The 17,352-nt window shown below is 42.4% G+C and overlaps 1 protein-coding gene across 5 annotated transcripts in view; it reads right to left on the reverse strand.

Moving 5' to 3' along the window:
• The window catches only part of LOC108314134 (glutathione S-transferase A4-like), a 29,703-nt gene that overhangs the window by 1,866 nt on the left and 10,485 nt on the right, over positions 1-17,352 (reverse strand). For 4 of the 5 annotated variants that reach the window (XM_017542876.2, XM_017542874.2, XM_017542875.1 and 1 more), the window contains exons 2-6: positions 9,469-9,575; positions 8,421-8,472; positions 7,495-7,627; positions 4,369-4,510; positions 1,861-1,992 (exon numbers count right to left, since the gene is read on the reverse strand). In XM_017542876.2, coding sequence (XP_017398365.1) covers positions 1,861-1,992; positions 4,369-4,510; positions 7,495-7,627; positions 8,421-8,472; positions 9,469-9,555 — 546 coding nt within the window. In that variant the 5' untranslated portion in view covers positions 9,556-9,575. The remainder of the gene's footprint in view (positions 1-1,860; positions 1,993-4,368; positions 4,511-7,494; positions 7,628-8,420; positions 8,473-9,468; positions 9,576-17,352) is intronic. The other variant, XM_037743602.1, reaches the window with a different exon arrangement.

Below are 17,352 nucleotides of genomic sequence, written 5' to 3' on the forward strand. Positions count from 1 at the left end.
CTATGTTGCCCAGGCTGGAATGCAGTGGTGTGATCTTGGCTCACTGCAACCTCTGCCTCCTGGGTTCAAGTGATTCTCTTGTCTCAGCCTTCTGAGCAGCTGGGATTACAGGTGAGCACCACCACGCCTGGCTAATTTTTTGTATTTTGAGTAGAGACAGGGTCTCACCATGTTGGCCAGGCTGGTCTGAAATTCCTGACCTCTAGTGATCTGCCCTCCTCGGCCTCTTGAAGTGCTGGGATTGGATGAAGTGATCCATCATGCCTGGCCATAGCTCTGATTTTTTTTTTTTTTTAAGAAGATGTGACTCTATTGATTAATGAAAATAAAATAGCATACTATTGCAGAAGAATATTTATTGACCTGTAAATATTTCATGATAATTGAAAAGAATGTTAAATGCAGGCCACAAAACAATCTTTAGTATAACCCTATTTGGAGGGAAAATGTAAAATAATAAGCCAGGAAATCTCATGCAAATAACATTTGGCTGGTGAGATTATAGGTCTTTTTTCTTTTATTCTCGTCTCCTCTCTTTTCTGTTTTTTATTTGTTTGTTTTTTGAGACAGAGTCTCACTGTCACCCAGGCTGTAGTGCAGTGGCGCAATCTCCGCTCACTGAAACCTTCACCTCCCAGGTTCAAGCGATTCTCCTGCCTCAGCCTCCCGAGTAGCTGGGATTACAGGCATGCGCCACCACACCTGGCTAATTTTTATATTTTTTAGTAGAGATGAGGTTTCACCATGTTGGGCGGACTGGTCTTGAACTCCTGACCTCAGGTGATCCGCCAAACTCAGTCTCCTAAAGTGCTGGGATTACAACCTCCTAAAGTGCTGGGATTATTGGCCAATGCGCCTGGCCAGTCTTTTTTCTTTTCTTCCTTTGGTTTACACAAATGTCTAATGTAGCTACATGAACTTGCATTTCTTTTATAATAAGAAAAATTGTTAATTCTTAAACCACAAGATCCGTGGTTACCAATTAGATAAAATGTTTCTCAGGAATTGGAACAGAGGCCGGGTAAGGTCTGGCAGGACCAGAGTTCTGTTGAGGGCTGGGGCAGTGCAACAGGAGGCTGGCACTGCCCCCTAAGCAGATGCTCTGAGCAATGGAGGAACTATGTGGGGCCCCAGCACCAGGGGGGCTAAAAGCTGGCAGGGCTGTCTGGTAGGACCTGGAGGGAGAAGCAACAAAGACAGACTTGTCAGTGTTGCTTTGTCCGGATGAAAAGTTTTAAAAGCACTAAAAACAGGAAAGTACTAAATGTTCATGCTAGACATCAAAATAATCAATTCTTTTCCCGCCTCATAAAGTTTTATTTCCTAGCAGATCCTGTAAATAAGTAAGAGAAAAATAACCAAAATGAAGAAAAGAATGATTTTTAAAACAGTGTTCTTGGGCTGGGAATGGTGGCTTACACCTGCAATCCCAACATTTTGGGAGGCCATGGCCAGGGAACTGCTTGAGGCCAGGAGTTAGAGGCCAGCCTGGGTAACGTAGAGAAACCCCCATCTCTTAAAAAAANAAAAAAAAAAAAAAAGCCAGGCATGGTGGCACACACCTGTAGTCCCAGCTACTCTGGAGGATGAGGTGGGAGGATCGCTTGAGCCCAAAAGGTCAAATCTGCAGTGAGCCCTGATCGTGCCATTGCACTCCAACCTGGGCAGCAGAGTGAGTCCCTGTCTCAAAACAAACAAACAACAACAACAAAACCCACCACACACACACACACACACACACACACACACACACACACACACACCAGTGTTTTTAAGCGTCTTTTGATTGGCCTAGAGGCACCTTTTGCTTCAGTCTTTGTTCATTTTTTTCTGTATTTTGTGTGGATGTTAATATACTACCTTTAGCAGAGGGAAGTCAGAAAGAACAGAAGCATTGAGTTCTTCCACCATTAAAATAGCTTCTAACAGCTGTATGTCTGCCCAGCTGAATTTGTTGCCAACAAGAAAATCCTCTCCATGTTCTTTCAAAATCTACAGAAAGAAAAATCATAAAGAATATCAGATGGCAGTAAAAAACATTTTGTGTGACTAAACACTTAAGAGCATGAAGCCTTTGTACTGATTAGATTTAATAAAGAATCTTAAAAAAAAAAAAATCTCTAGTGCTGGTAAGAATAGGAAGAAAACAACACTCTAACACATCCTGTAAACTGGCATAATTTTGGTGGGAAATTTTTCAGTGATTGTCAAGGCCTTTTGGGTGGTGAAATGCTGGCACTGGACTCCTGTTACAAACCTGGAGGTGGCTATGTAAAATTGTATCCACCAGTACAGAGAGACACAAAAGTCACAACTAGCTGAAGCCTGGTGGCTATGCCACCAATAGAAACAAGTAACCAATGTGATCCCAGAAGTCCAAATCAGAACCACATAGAAAGCTAATTTTTCACTATCCAGTGAAGAGTGAGTATTTAGAAATCTCTCGGGTGCATCTTTGAGTAGCAGATGCATTAAATTGAGTTTACTCCATAAATAAGGAGCAAAGGTAAATTCAGGTGCTACATCTCTTGCTGTGATACATGCAAGAAGAAAAATAAATGTAAGTGTGGATGGGGAAAAATTGCCAGAATCAGTGAATTCTATAGTATCTTACGTAAGGCAAAGATAAAAACACTTGATGGGATATATCAAATAAATGAAATGGGACTTCTGCTAAAGATAAACTCACAATTAAAAATTACACAGCATATAACAAAATCCAAGTCTTTTCGAGACAGAGGCAACAGGCTTACAGAAAAGGAGAATTTTGAGCCACAGAGCCAAAAATAAGAGTTGATTCTATAAAAGCTTAAAAATATTTTTAAATGTTCAAAGAGATAATAAAAAGGTGTAGGTGAGCAACGACTACCTGGGCTGGTGTCATAATGTTACTTAAAGGATAAAAACAAGGACAAAAAGAAAAATTGATTTATTATTCCCCTTTGAAGATACTAGATAATTCATTTTTTTTAAAGCGGTCAATCAAGTATTTGTCCTCTTTTCCTGTATAAACTACAAACCAGAGAAGTCAAATATCTTATGAGGGGAAGATTCGTCTTATAAAAACTATTCAAGCTAATAAATGAAGAGGGACTGGCAAGGTTAGGACATCACCATGTTGCATCTACTCATAAATGGATGTATCTAGGCGCTGATCATCAACTGCATGATTATCATAAGAGCAACAACCAGGCAATTTGTTTGCTGATGACCTACACAGCACCACCTGTGAAACAATCCGGCCAAAATAATTGAGCCTGACCCTGATCAAGCTTCTACTTCTAACTTCCAATTGATAGGTAAGCAGGAGTATGCTACAGTGAGTAAAAGCCAGACCACAGGAAACTCTAGGGTGCAAGATAAATGCAAGAGGAAAAAAGGGAAGAGAGAGAACTCAAATAATCATCTTACTTATCTTAAACAAAAGGCATTGCAACAACACTGTACATTGTCTTTGGGTAACCTGGAGCTTGCTTATCTAGTACTCTAAAGCACTGACCGAATAATTCATTATAATTTAATCAATAACAAGTTGTTCTTTTCCAAGGCCAAGACTGAGGACATATGCATACAATTCTTTCATCTAGCAGAAACTTATGAAACCTTGTGCTAAGAAGTGTTAGCGTTTTCCATGTTGCCAGATGTATTATGAGGACATTTGTTGTTAGTATTTACTCCAAAATGACCACAAATTTTCCCTTTAAGAGACTTTGTCTTATGGAAGGGTGTGGTGGCTCGTGCCTGTAAATCCCTGCACTTTGGGAGGCCGAGGTGGGTGGATCGCTTGAGGTCAGGAGTTTGAGACTGAGGCCAACATGGTAAAACCCTGTGTCTATAAAAGTACAAAAATTATCTAGGCGTGGTGACACATGCCTGTAGTCCCAGCTACTCGGGAGGCTGAGGCAGGAGAATTTGTTGAACTTGGGAGGCAGAGGTTGCAGTGAGCCAAGATCACACCACTGCACTCACGCCTGGGCAACAGAGTGAGACTCTGTCTTAAAAAAAAAAAAAAGAGAGAGAGAGAGAGAGACAGACTTTGTCTTTTGATTGAGGCACAATTAGCCTCTATTATTAGACCTAAAAAAATACCTGACACAACTAAAGCCCAAGACATCACACCTTGGGCTGATGTCTTAATTTAAAAGTCAGAACAGAAATGCTGTATACTTTCATTGTACTTGGTATAGTCCAACTTCATTTTGTTGAAGGTTCCATAATTTTACCTGTAATTTGTTCTAGAATCCTTTTTAAAGTTTTGATTTGGATCAGTAAAGCTCTAACATGGCCTTTGACTGTATTTTCAGATATTCACTCTTGAAATATTCTCAGCAACAAAAAATGTCAAAGCTCCGGATCCCTGAAGCCTACCTTTTCAAAGACAGGGAAGTACCGGGTTTTTGCTTTCTGGAGGATGGAAGCAAGGGTCTCCTGTTTCTTCTCAGGGCGCTGGAAGGGGGCCAGCATTATCATTGTCATCAGGTCCAGGGTGCCATCAACGTACATGTCGATCCTGATAAAACAACCATTTGACCCTCAGGCAGAGAGGAGCTTTTGAGTACAGGGTTCCTAGTCCAACACTTCTCTGGTATAAATAGATGAAGGAGCAAACGATTTTTATTTTTCCTCTTAAGCTTCCACTCTCATAAATGATTTCTAGCATCAGAACCAGCCAAGTGCCCAGGATATAGTAGTCTCTAGAAATGGTTATTGAATAAAAGGATGTATGAAAGAATTCTTGAATGCCCTTAAGTTGAAATCTGCCATAAACAAATAATTGATTATCATGGCTTTAAAAACTAAACTCAGTGCAGTTTATTAAAACTACAAAACAATTAGTACAGGACATTCTTGCTTATTTAGAGAAGACAGATAATTTAACAGGTCTTCTGTTGACCTGGTAACGGAGAAAGAAAAGTTCAATTTCCTAGTCAGGTCAAACAGATGTATTTCTTTTCCTTTAAAGTTTTCCTTTCATTGCCAAGCACTAAATAAATAAATAAACAAACAAATCATAGTATTTATATTGTCATTATTTACTGGCCTATTACTACATTCACGCTGTGCTACTTATCTCTTCAAGGATGTCTTTGTATTCCCCATTACATGCTAATTGCTTAATGAATTTGTTTTAATGGCCTTCTGAGATCTTTGTCTTTCTTTTTAACAGCATATAAAGAATAATGGAACCAGGCTCAGTGGCATATCTATGGCTCAACTATAGCTCAACCATATGGGAGGCTGAGACAGGAGGACTGCCTGAGCCCAGCAGTTTGAGTCTGGCCTGGGCAACATAGTGAAGCCCCATCTCATTAAAAAAAAAAAAAAAAAAAAAAAATGCCTGGCATGGTGGCTCACACCTGTAATCCCAGCACTTTTTGGGAGGCCAAAATGGGTGGAATCACTTGAGGCCAGGAGTTTGAGACCAGTCTGGTCAACACGGTGAAACCTGTCTCTACCAAAAGTACAAAAATCAGCAAGGCATAGTGGTGCGTGCCTATAGTCCCAGCTACTTGGGAGAGTGAGGCAGGAAAATCACTTGAACCCAGGAGGCAGAGGTTGCAATGAGCTGAGATCACGCTACTACACTGTAGGGTGAGCAACAGAGTCTGACTCTGCCTCAAAAAAAAAAAAAAGAAAAGAAAAAAAGAAAAAGAAAAAAATTTAATAATATCCTTTTATTGTCCTGTGTGAATGACAGATAATTTTTCTTTCATGTTAGTGTCACCTAGCCCACTTGCTTTAGTCTACTATAGTTTATGGCTAACCTAAAGAAAAATAATACTAACAACACCATCTCAGGATGCATCTCAGAAAAAAACATGGTGATTTTTAAAGACCAATTAAAAACTTTGCATCAAATCAATAGGAAACAGACTGCATTTGTGCATTAGTATTTATTTACAAAAGGATCATATTCACACACTGTTTGACATTGCTTCTCTTGCCATATACATTCGGAATTACAGGTTGGAATGACTAACCCTGTTTTAAAGATGAAGCAATGGAAAAGTTGGGGTGAGCTGCTACTTGTTAATGGACCTTGCTCATTCCTATGTTCTTTCTACTTTTTCTGAACAGTTGAGCCTGAGCTCCTCCCACCGCGTCTTCTGTGTATACGGATCACCCCCACTGTGTCCATGCTTATGGTAATAACTGTTTAGGGGCCTCTGAAAAGGCCCCATGACCCCAAATGCAGGCAAGAGTTTATAGTTGCAAGTCTTTATTTTGTCTTAAGTCTAGTTATTTTTTATGAAATTAAACTATCCCGGTGAATAATTACCCAATCATTTTCTGCCAGGCCTGGCACAGTGCACAGCACGGCATAGATGTTCATGGTATACAGAGGCCAAAAAATGGCCAAAAACCTTCACCCTCCCATATTTGTGATGAAACGTGGCAGCTCCTTCCATCAATAGATGGGGTCTATTTCCCAGTCTATTTGTGGCTTCCTTTATTGAGTAGAATGAGGTAGAAATGATGAGGTGCCAGTTCTGAATGCAGAACTTAGGAGGCCTGTGTGCTTTCACTCTCATGCTCAGAACTCTGCCTCACTGCTATGAGAACAAGCTCAGAATGACAGGATGAGAAACGCATGGTCCATTCATATCCCAGTTGATAGTCAGCCAACAACCACAACCAGAGCTGCCCAGCTAACTACAGATATCAGTGTTGTGCAGCCTAGCAAAGTCAAGCTTGGTCCAGAGAGGCCAGCCAGATACTTGCTCACCCATAAACAGGTGAGCAATAACAAAAGCTTGCTGATTCAAATCACTGTGTTTCAAGGTGATATGTTTTAGAGCATTTTTTTATAGTCAATAGATCATTGATACAATGCTCAATATGTGTGTGATGAATCAGTCATTTCCACCTTCATGTAGAATAGCTTACCAGTTTATTTTCTACGAACATATTTTGTTAGGAGTGGAGAGAGAACATGAGAAGTTGAATGCAGCCTTCAGTGAACTATGAGTAGTATACAGAAAAGGAGGAGTGTAGTTAATAAGTGCAGTTACTTATTAAGAATAAGTACAAGGTGGCCGGGCGCTGTGGCTCATGCCTATAATTCCAGCACTTTGGGAGACCAAGGCAGGTGGATAGCTTGAGGCCGGGAGTTCTAAACCAGCCTGGCCAACATAGCATAACCTGTCTCTACTAAAAATACAAAAATTAACTGGGCATGGTGGTGCACACCTGTGGTCCCAGCTACTCAGGAGGCTGACGCATGAGAATTGCTTGAACCAAGGAGGCGGTGGTTGCAGTGAGCCGAGATCATGCCACTGCACTCCATCCTGGGCAACAGAGTGCTACTCTGTCTCAAAAAAAGAGAAATGAGTAAGTACAAGGCATGCCAGGTCTAGCAAGCCATTTCCCCTTTGTTCCATTTGTCATTTTTCCTCAATCCAGGCTGAAAGGTACACTTGAACCAGGTCTCCGTTGGTGAAGAACTGAAAAAGCTTGGCTAAGAATCAAGCAGAGGCATGAACACTATGGTACCTGACTCTTTCCTTCAGATCCTTCCCATAGAAGTTGAACTTTGCAGCAAGATAGCTGAGGATGGCTCTAGTCTGTGTCAGCATCATTCCATCCACTTCAACCAAAGGCACTTGGCCGAAAAGCAGGCGTCCATCTGTGGTTTGAGCAAAGAGAGGTTAAGATATGTTGTTCAGTGGTTGCAGTAAATCTAAGAATGGTTTACTTCTATCTGTGATTTTTAGATTCTATCTAAAGGGATGAAGGCTACCCTTCATCCCTTTAGATAGAATTTAGTTGTTGAGGAGATGGCTACCATTTGCTTCATGTAAAATCTGAGATGCATTTGGCAGTCTCATATATTTTGGTGTGATGGTTAACATAATTATTTAAGATTTTCCATTTTACTATGTTATAGTATAAGTGCTTCTGGTTCTCAAAGTTGAAAGAGTTGACTGGGTGCAGCAGCTCACACTTGTAATTCCAGCACTTTGGGAGGCTGAGGTGGGCGGATCACTTGTGGTCAGGAGTTCGAGAGATGAGCCTGGCCAACATGGTGGGCAGTTGGGCGGTGGGGGTGTGGGGGTGTGTGGGGGGGACTTGGCAGGGATAGGAGGATTCTTAAAGGATTCTTCAGTGAGAGGGGGAGAATTAAACCAAATTAGCACTGACACATAAAATTTTCATTCAATCCTCTTAACCAAGGTCACCATCATGACCTATTTGGTAAGAGTTTCTAAAGACTAATCGGAGTGGCCTTTGCTGACGCAAATTAAGCTGCGTGTCAGGGACATGACGAACAGTTAATCAATATTAGCAGTCATGCTATGTGCTTGCCTTTTCTAATAGTAGCCATTCTAGAGCTCCGTCTCTTTTACCAAAACAAGTACTTCCCGAAGCAGGTTTCCATTTTTCTCTAAGAAGATAATATTGAGTAAATCTAGGCTTACCCCTCTGCAACTTTTCATATTGTTCTCTTGTTTCAAGAAATTCTTCTTCAAACTAAAAAAAAGATAAAGAGACATTATTACAACTTTAAAGTCCTCAAGAATACAGAGATTTTGTTTTTTCTTTTTTTTTTATTTTTGCTCCCATTCCTCTTTCCTTTTCTTCACCTAAGTTCTTCCCTCCTTCTAAACTCATGTCCTTTCTCCAAATTTCTCAATGATTTTTTTTCCTTTCTCTTTCTTCTTCCTCTTCTGCTATTCTCCCTTCATATAAGGACAAGTCAAATTTCTCTTTAATGCTCATATATTCAAAGAAAGGAAGCCAAAGACCATGACTCAGGTGAGGTTTATTTCGTGATTTATTGATGATGTTTCTAAAACTTTTGTGAGAAACACCGATGTTTTTTCATCCCCCCCAAACCTTCAGATGTGGGTGAGCAATGTAAGGGAGATATCCCTAAAAGGTTACAGAGAAAATCAGACAAGGTAATGAGTCCTAGCTCTAGAGGAGCTGGCATTCAGATAGGGAAAAGCAGGCATACACCTGCATAAAACAATTCCAAGGCACTTGTGAAAAATCTGTGGAAAAGTCAGTGCGGAGGGAACTCTGAATTAAGGAAAGATCCCAGGGGGTAGATCTTTTAGGGAGGAGTTAAGGAGTTTAGCCAGATTGCAGCTGGGCCTAACATCCCTGCTGGCAGCCATGAGTATTACAGGACTGGGTTCCGGAGGCAGAGCTGAAAGGCCCCAGAAAATCAGCCAATCCCAATGGAGAGAACGAGGCACATGTGGGTCTCCTCTCTCTTCTTTGTCTCGTGATCCATGAAAATCTTTTCAGCCCCTATGAAACTTCCAGAACACCACCACCCCCCACAGCTCCCCAAATTATCCCTAATCCTATGATTCCCTCCCTCACCTCTTGCAAAGGAAAACAATTGGAAAGGAAATTATAGATACAGCTGGAGGCACCACTCCGAAGCTTGAAGGGGAAAGGAGACCACTTCATTCCCACCCAGATTACCATCCTTCCCCATCCCAGTCAGGAACCAACCTCCACTCCAGCTGCAGCCAGCAGCCAGCGGATGGACTCCATCCTGCCCCTGCCATCAAAGTAGTAGAGCTTGGGTTTGGCTGCCATGATTCCTGGCTCAGAGTTTTCTAAAGGATTAAAAAAAAAAAAAGAATTAAACAATTTACTGACAAGCCATATGGTATGTCCCTATTTATAGTAATTCCAAAACAGGTAAAGCAAAACTATTGCTGAGGGATGCACACATAGGAGGTAAAAAATGAAAAAAAGCAAGAAAATAATTACCAAGGAAGCAGAATAATGGTTACTTCTAGTGAGGAGAATGGGGTTGTTATTGGGGAGGAGCATTTAAGATTTCTGGGATGCCAACAATGTTCCATTTCATAAGCAGAATCAGTGGTCTTTATAATTAGTCTTAAAATTGCACAGAAATGCATTTGCACCCTACTCTACAGATGGTTTAGCTCACAATTTAAGAAAAAGGAGAGAACAAATGATGTATATTGTTGTTTTTTTTTTTAAAGAAAAAACTCAAATCATATTTTTCCTCTGCTGGAAACACACACAAAAAAACAATCCACACAGAAGAGTTTTGTGACCCCAAAATATGTGGGGGTTTCTCCCCACTGGCAGGCAAGCAATTAATTCTGCAGCAGACACCAGCTGAGTGTCCTTCAATTTAATTCCAACACTATCCACCTGAAGATAGCATCAGATCCCGGAGAGTGAGGACTCTGTCCTCAAACTGCCTCCCTTTCAGACACCAGTCATAAGTTGGGCCTCCAGAACTTCTGACCAATCATCTTCAAGTTGGGATTCCCACAACCCTCTCTTTGGGTTTTAATTAATTTGCTGGAGCTTCTCACAGAACTCAAAAAAACCCTTAAGCATACCAGTTTATTAAAAGGCTGTCACCAACGATATAGATGAAGAGACACATAGGGTGAGGTGCGGGAAGAGACACAGAGCTTCCACGTCCTCCCCAGGAGCGCCACCCTCCAGGAACCTTTACCGGTTCAGCTGTCCACAAACTCCTGGAATCCCATCCTGGTTTTTTATTGGGCTTCATTACGTAGGCATGATTGATTAAGCCATAGTCCTTCTTCCCTATAGAGGTTGGGGGTTGGAGCTGAAAGTCCCAACCCTTTAACCTCGACTTTGTCCTTCCAGCTGACCAGCCCCATCCTGCAGCCTCAGTCAACATTAGCATACAGAAGACAGCACTGTGGGGTTCCAAGAATTTAGGAGTTGTATGTTGGGAAATACTAAGTTTATGAATATTGATGAATACTGAGTGTGTGATAGAATATGTAGTTTGTTAGGAAGAACGATGGCAGAGAAAACACCCCCCCAAGTGGAAAGCCACTTGGGGCATTCCATAGTGGCAGGACAATGTATAAATATCATACACCAGTTAAACAATTCTTGGAAATATCTGACCCTGCCCCTGTGGCTCCCTCGTAGAGAATACGTTTTAGTTTGTCTGTAATCAGTGATAAGCGGGTAACAGCTGCCTACCTAGCATATTTTTGTGTTATGAGAAAATACAGAACACCTGTTTGGTAATAATAATCACCTGTTGCTAGAGAATACATGGCTCAGAATCTGCTCGGGGCCTTCAGCCTGGAATGCTGTCAGCCCCTGAGGCTCTCAGTTTGGAAGGCTGCCAGCCCCTCCCCCCAATAGACCCACTTTGCTGTTCTGAGTGTCTGCCTGTCATTGCCTTCAGTGCTGCTGGGTGGGGGTCTCTCCGACCGAGCTGGTACTCGGTAGTTGTATGTAAGAAAAGCAGAAGAACACCAAATATGTATTTCACAATACCACAGTCCACCCTCCCCCACCTTTGAAACCCAATCTTATATTAAAAGAACATACAACTCAAAAGGTATTGCCATATTACTAGAGTCCCATTCAATCAGTAATTATTAGTTGTTATTGTACTAATGTCCCCAGAGTGAGGTCACTCAGGTTTGCAGATTTCCTTTCATTTAGTTCCAAAAGTAGGAGCAAACAGAGCTGCACCCTTTCAGACAGCCGTTATAATTGAGCTATGAGACCCATCATCCCTCTCTCTGAGCCCCTTTCAAGGTGTTAGTGCAATGTTGGATTTCTCTCCATTTATAACCCACTTATTCATTCCTTTATGCTCAGCTACTTCTCCCCCTCTCCATTGATGACAAAGCTTTTTCACCTTTGGGAGGAACATTAGAATCTCCACTGTGCTGGTCCAGATTGCAGGCAGCAATACTAGTCTAGCAAGTACCTCCTCCTCAGTCCACTGCCATTCAGGTGGATTGCAGTTACATAGGTACAGAACTAGTGAGCTATTTCTACTACCAGGCATAGCTGCATTCATTCGGCCCCAATATTGCTAGACGCAATGAAGGCGCAACACTTCCCCATCAGGCCCTTAGGAATTCTGACACAAGGTCTGAAAACCACTGACAGTTTCTTGCTTAGAAATCCCTGCTTCCAGCACTAGTAGTTGCAGCCCCAGTCCTATGACCATCGCCTCAGATAGGTGAGAAGAAAAATGTTTTTGAGATGGTTTGGAAAACACAGAAAAAATTATGGTCATTATGCAAGTGTACTCTTCCCTTGGCAAAAAATACATAGGCATGTCACTGAAATGGGGGTTAGTTGCCACGTGTAGAGTCCAATCAAACAAGAGCGAGATCTGATACCAAAAAAGGTGAACTTATTCCGAAGCTAGCTGGGGAAAGAGGTGCAGATGTCCTGCTGTGCCGCCTCACTTTGGGGCAGGAAGCACGCACCTTTTTAAGGTAAGGGAGGAAATGAGCAAGGGCAGCGGAGGGTCCTGCTAGTGTGGTGTCTTACCTATTAGACAGCTGAGTTGGCAACTTCTGGGGCAGAAGCAAGTTGTAAAAGTGGCCAAGTGGGCATGATGTGCCCTCCTGGTGGATAAAAGTTCCAAGGCAATCCCTAGAGGTGAAAGTTCTGTGGTGGGTATGCTTTGGTCTACAAATTGTCAACACATAGGAGAGCTCTGTCTTGAAGCACACAGTTAGAAGAACTTGCCCTGAAGGAATGTCTGGTCAAGTGGGAGTGAAAGGTTATATTTGCATTTCTGAAGGGCTAAGCAGGAAACGGGGAGCCCAAGGCAAAGAACAAAGAAAGAGAGAAAAAGAAATAATTAAACCACCGGGTGGTGTGGTGTGGTGGCTCACGTCTACCTAGTAATCCTAGCACTTGAGGAGGACGAGGCGGGTGGATCACAGGTCAGGAGTTTGAGACCAGCCTGGCCAACGTGGTGAAACCCCATCTCTACTGAAAATACAAAAATTAGCCTGGGCGTGGTAGGCACACCTGTAATCCCAGCTATTCAGGAGGCTGAGGCAGAAGAATCACTTGAACCCGAGGGGTAGAGATTGTGTAGCAGGAAAGGCCGCGGGAAACAGATCTCCTGAATGCTGAATACAGGAGGAAGGAGTTTATTCGACTGGGAGCCTGAGCATAATTTGTCCAAAGCTCAGCTCATCTAAAAAAGGAAGGTTCTGCCTTTATATAGGCTTTCACTTTAGATATTACACGTGGAAGAATCTTAGGTTTATAGCTTTAGAAATAACATATGAATAGGGTCTTGGTTTACAGCTTCAGGAATCACATATGAAAGGGTTGTGGTTTATAGTTTTAGAATTCACATGTGAAAAGATTTCTGTTTACAGTTTCAGGAATCGCATATGAAAGGGTTCCGGTTTACAGTTTTAGGACTCACATGTGAAAAGGTTACAGTTTCAGGAATCACATATGAAAGGGTTCTGGCTTATAGCTTTAGGACTCACATGTGAAAAGGTTTTGGTTTACAGTTTGAGGAATCACATATGAAAGGGTTCCGGTTTGCAGTTTTAGGACTCACACGTGAAAAGGTTTCTGGTTTGATCTTGTTTTATGTAAAAATAGTGCCTTCTGGAGAGTTTCCCCAAGACCAAGCCTGCCACCTACAGGAAGGTGAAACAGGAGGCACCAGTTGGTCAGCCTTTTCTTCTACTGAAATGCAGTGTGATAGTCAAAGGGGAAGTTGATCTGAGATGGCTGGGTCTCCCTCTTCCGTCGCAGTGAACCAAGATCATGCCACTGCACTCCAGCCTGGGTGACAGAGCAAGACTCTGTCTCAAAAATAAATAAATATAATAATAATGATAATAATAATAATTAAACCACTTCTGGGAAAGTGAAGGCACTTGGTTACAGTCATACCAGCATCCTCCCCCGCCCCACCAGATCAAAGAGAAAAACCTAGTGCGGACACTCCTTTAGTCCCACTCATGTTGAGTGTGAGCTCACACTTGTGAAGACATGTAAGCCAGCCCTTCATGTCTTTATTTCCTTGTTTTAGACAACCAATGTTTTAATTGCCCCTTCCACTTCTCTATCAAAGTCTTAGTCTTACATTATGGGCTGTACAGTGTATTCCTTGGTCTGAAGAAATGACTCTGACCATCCAAATCCATGCAATATTTTCCGTTCTGTTTTTTTTTTAATGGCACTCTGAGTATTTTCGTCTTCCACTGAATAACCAAAGCCCACTCCAGGGTTAGTATTTTTTCTTGTCAAGACCCATTTGTAGCCCCCCAGGGCTACTAGCATCAGTCTCACTTAGCTGTGTCCAGGGCATTCCCACCAGGGAATCTGCCCCATAGTCATCCACAGTCTCTGCCTCTCTTGCTGATAAACAGAACAGTTCTTATTAGCATCGTGTGCCTGAGAGGGTAGAAGAACATGTCTAGATTCAACCCATCTCTGCACTGCTACAGTACCACCATAGCCACTCATTTCATGGCCCCAGGTAGGTGGCTACCTCAAGGGAACACATAGCAATATCTATTTGTCAATTCCAACCCCTTCCAAACCTGGAAGGGAGTTCTTCTAATGGGCATTGACTTATTCTACTTGAATGCACCCCTCACATTCCAGAGGGCCACGCCCCACATGAGCATCCTTTTCATCGTCCTGGTTTCCATTGCAGTCTTGCCGGCGTGTATGGCTAGGCCATTTGGTCACTGCTTGTGAGTCAGTAAAAACCAAACACAGAGGCTTCCACCGCTGTTCAATTCTTCCATCACTGTTAGGAAAACAACAGGCAATCAGCCCACTGGGCGGATCCGTTTTTATCTTCTTGGGTCAGAATAGCAGCCTTCCAAATAGATGTTGCCCATTCACCTCGGAATTGCCATCCACAAACCAAGCCGTTCTCTGTTGGCCAGCTGAGAAGTGTTTATAGGGCACTAAATCCAGCAGCTCCTCACACAGCTTGAGTCAGCCCTAAGGGAATAGAAGCTTCCTGTTTGAGTACCTCCTTCTTGCATTTCACAGGTAGCATGATCCTGTATAAATCATTTCCATTTTGTTATGGAACTCTTTTAGGCCCTGCCATCCCCATTAGAATGTTTTATGTCAGGCCGGGCGCGGTGGCTCAAGCCTGTAATCCCAGCACTTTAGGAGGCCGAGGCGGGTGGATCACGAGGTCAAGAGATCGAGACCATCCTGGTCAACATGGTGAAACCCCGTCTCTACTAAAAAAATACAAAAAATTAGCTGGGCATGGTGGTACGTGCCTGTAATCCCAGCTACTAAGGAGGTTGAGGCAGGAGAATTGCCTGAACCCAGGAGGCGGAGGTTGCGGTGAGCCGAGATCGCGCCATTGCACTCCAGCCTGGGTAACAAGAGCGAAACTCCGTCTCAAAAAAAAAAAAAAAAAGAATGTTTTCTGTCTCTGTCACCCAAAACAGCATGAGTATTTCAGATGGCAAGACCACTGTATAACTTCCAGTCATAGGGGTAGCTTCAGTTAACATTCCATAGTACGGCAGTAAATTTCAAGACAAATTCTCTAGCCCAAAGTCCAGGAGTCGTTATTGAGAGGTGCCCACAGGTTTTCATCATAAGTCCCAGGAAATGCTCCACGTAGGATTATCAAATGAAGAATATGTCCCTACCAGCACTCTAGATTCTACTCTATACTATGTGGGCTTGGGCAATCAGACTGGTTCCCATTTAGCGTGTCCAATTAATATTGTGTGAGGGGTGGATGCCTTCTGTATTATAGTACTAGGCAGGGCAAACATTTCCCAGTCAGATATAATGTCCATTCCCATAATATAGTCAGGTAAAAAAGATGCAACCATTTCACATGAAGCATGTTCAAACATACCAACTTTCTAATTTGATCAACCCTTTCATTTTTATGTTCTAGTCCCAGGAACATAAAAATTCTCTTCTCCATCTTAAGGCCATTTTACCCTCCCTTGTGCAAAAAGCTTTGAGTCCCCAGCCAGGGGTTAAGCCAAGAAACCTGGGCCCTTTTGTCTATCATTACCTGGATTAATCAGTCTAACCATTGCCCTAGGCTATTCCAGGTGGAGTTTCTCATTGTAACCTTTACCTCCTGGATTTTTAAATTTTTTCAAACTGGGGGAAATACAGCAAACTGGTTGAGGGCCCTTTAATGTAGGGGGACCAGAAGGGGCTCCCTTTGGTCTCCTCCACCTTTGACAGTATTGTAGTAAGACCTTTGTTTTAACCTTGTCAATTTCCATTTTATTCATTCAATTTTTAAAAATAATCATCTAAAGGTTTCTACCCTGCTGGAACAGGTCCCTTGACTTTCCCCTTTCTTTTTCTTTTTAATTTGATCCCTATCAAGGTTATCTTTATTTATCTCTTATTTATTTATCATTTGTTTATTTATTTTGAGACCGAGTCTCACTCTGTCGCCCAGGCTGCAGTGTAGTGGCTTGATATCGTCTCACTGCAACTTCCACCTCCTGGGTTCAAGTGATTCTCTTGCCTCAGCCTCCTGACTAGCTGGGATAACAGGTGCATGCCACCACACTTGGCTAATGTTTTGTATTTTTAGCAGAGATGGGATTTCACTGTGTCAGCCAGGATAGTCTCAATCTCTTGACCTCATGATCCGCCTGCCTTGGCCTCTCAAAGTGCTGGGATTACAGGTGTGGGCCACCATGCCCAGCCTATCTTATTTTTAAATAACCATTTAAAAATTTCCACCTTCCTGGGATAAGTCCTTTGACTCTCCCTTTTGCTTTTCCTTGTTCTCTTGTTAACTAAACCGTTTTTATTAGCATCTTTGACTCCTGAGTGACCACATGGTCACCCATGGCATGAAGCAACACTGTGTTGTGCTTGGTTACTAAAGATGAAAGTTATCAGTGGAATTTAGAGACACATCCAACTCCCGAGAAGTTGGTTCACTGGATGAATAAGGAAATGCAAGCTAGTAAGAAAAAGACCCAAGAGGGGAAGCTGAGACAGTACATTTGATAAGGCATCTTGACCTCTTGTTCAATTTTGCAAAAGTAAGGTCACACGGGGTAACAAGAATTTTGCAGAAATAAGATCACCACAGCATTTACCATGACTTGGGTCACAGGCATATTCAGAGGGTGAATATCCCAGTCATTACATGGTAGTCCCACATGGCTTGCATAGGAAGCATATCAGCTGCCTCATCCGCAGTGCTCCAGTTGGCATTTATAAGTGGTGTCCAGCAGTCCCGCTTCTCAGGGTAAACAGACCTTACAGTGGTTTTATCCAGTCTTCCGGGCTGGCTGTTCTCTTGGGAATAACCTCCTGCATGTCTGGATCATATATACCCCGGTCTGCGGTTTTTCAATAGCAAGCTATGAGTCCTGCGGCAACCCAAATATGCTCTTCCACTCTGCAGCATTTAAAGCCAAAGACACTGCCCCTAAAGTAGTTACCCTCACAATCCATTTTAGGAAAAGTTCCACAGGAAGCTGAGGATGCCCATCTACAGAATGGAGCAATTCTTTCACACTGTACTCTGGTTTCCATTGTTACTTGGTTTTGCCCTTCCCCTATGTTGACTACCCTCTTGGTAACCATTCAGAAGTATTTGCTATT

The sequence above is a fragment of the Cebus imitator genome, unplaced genomic scaffold (genome assembly GCF_001604975.1).
Source record: "Cebus imitator isolate Cc_AM_T3 unplaced genomic scaffold, Cebus_imitator-1.0 Scaffold148, whole genome shotgun sequence".
Classification (NCBI taxonomy): domain Eukaryota; kingdom Metazoa; phylum Chordata; class Mammalia; order Primates; family Cebidae; genus Cebus; species Cebus imitator.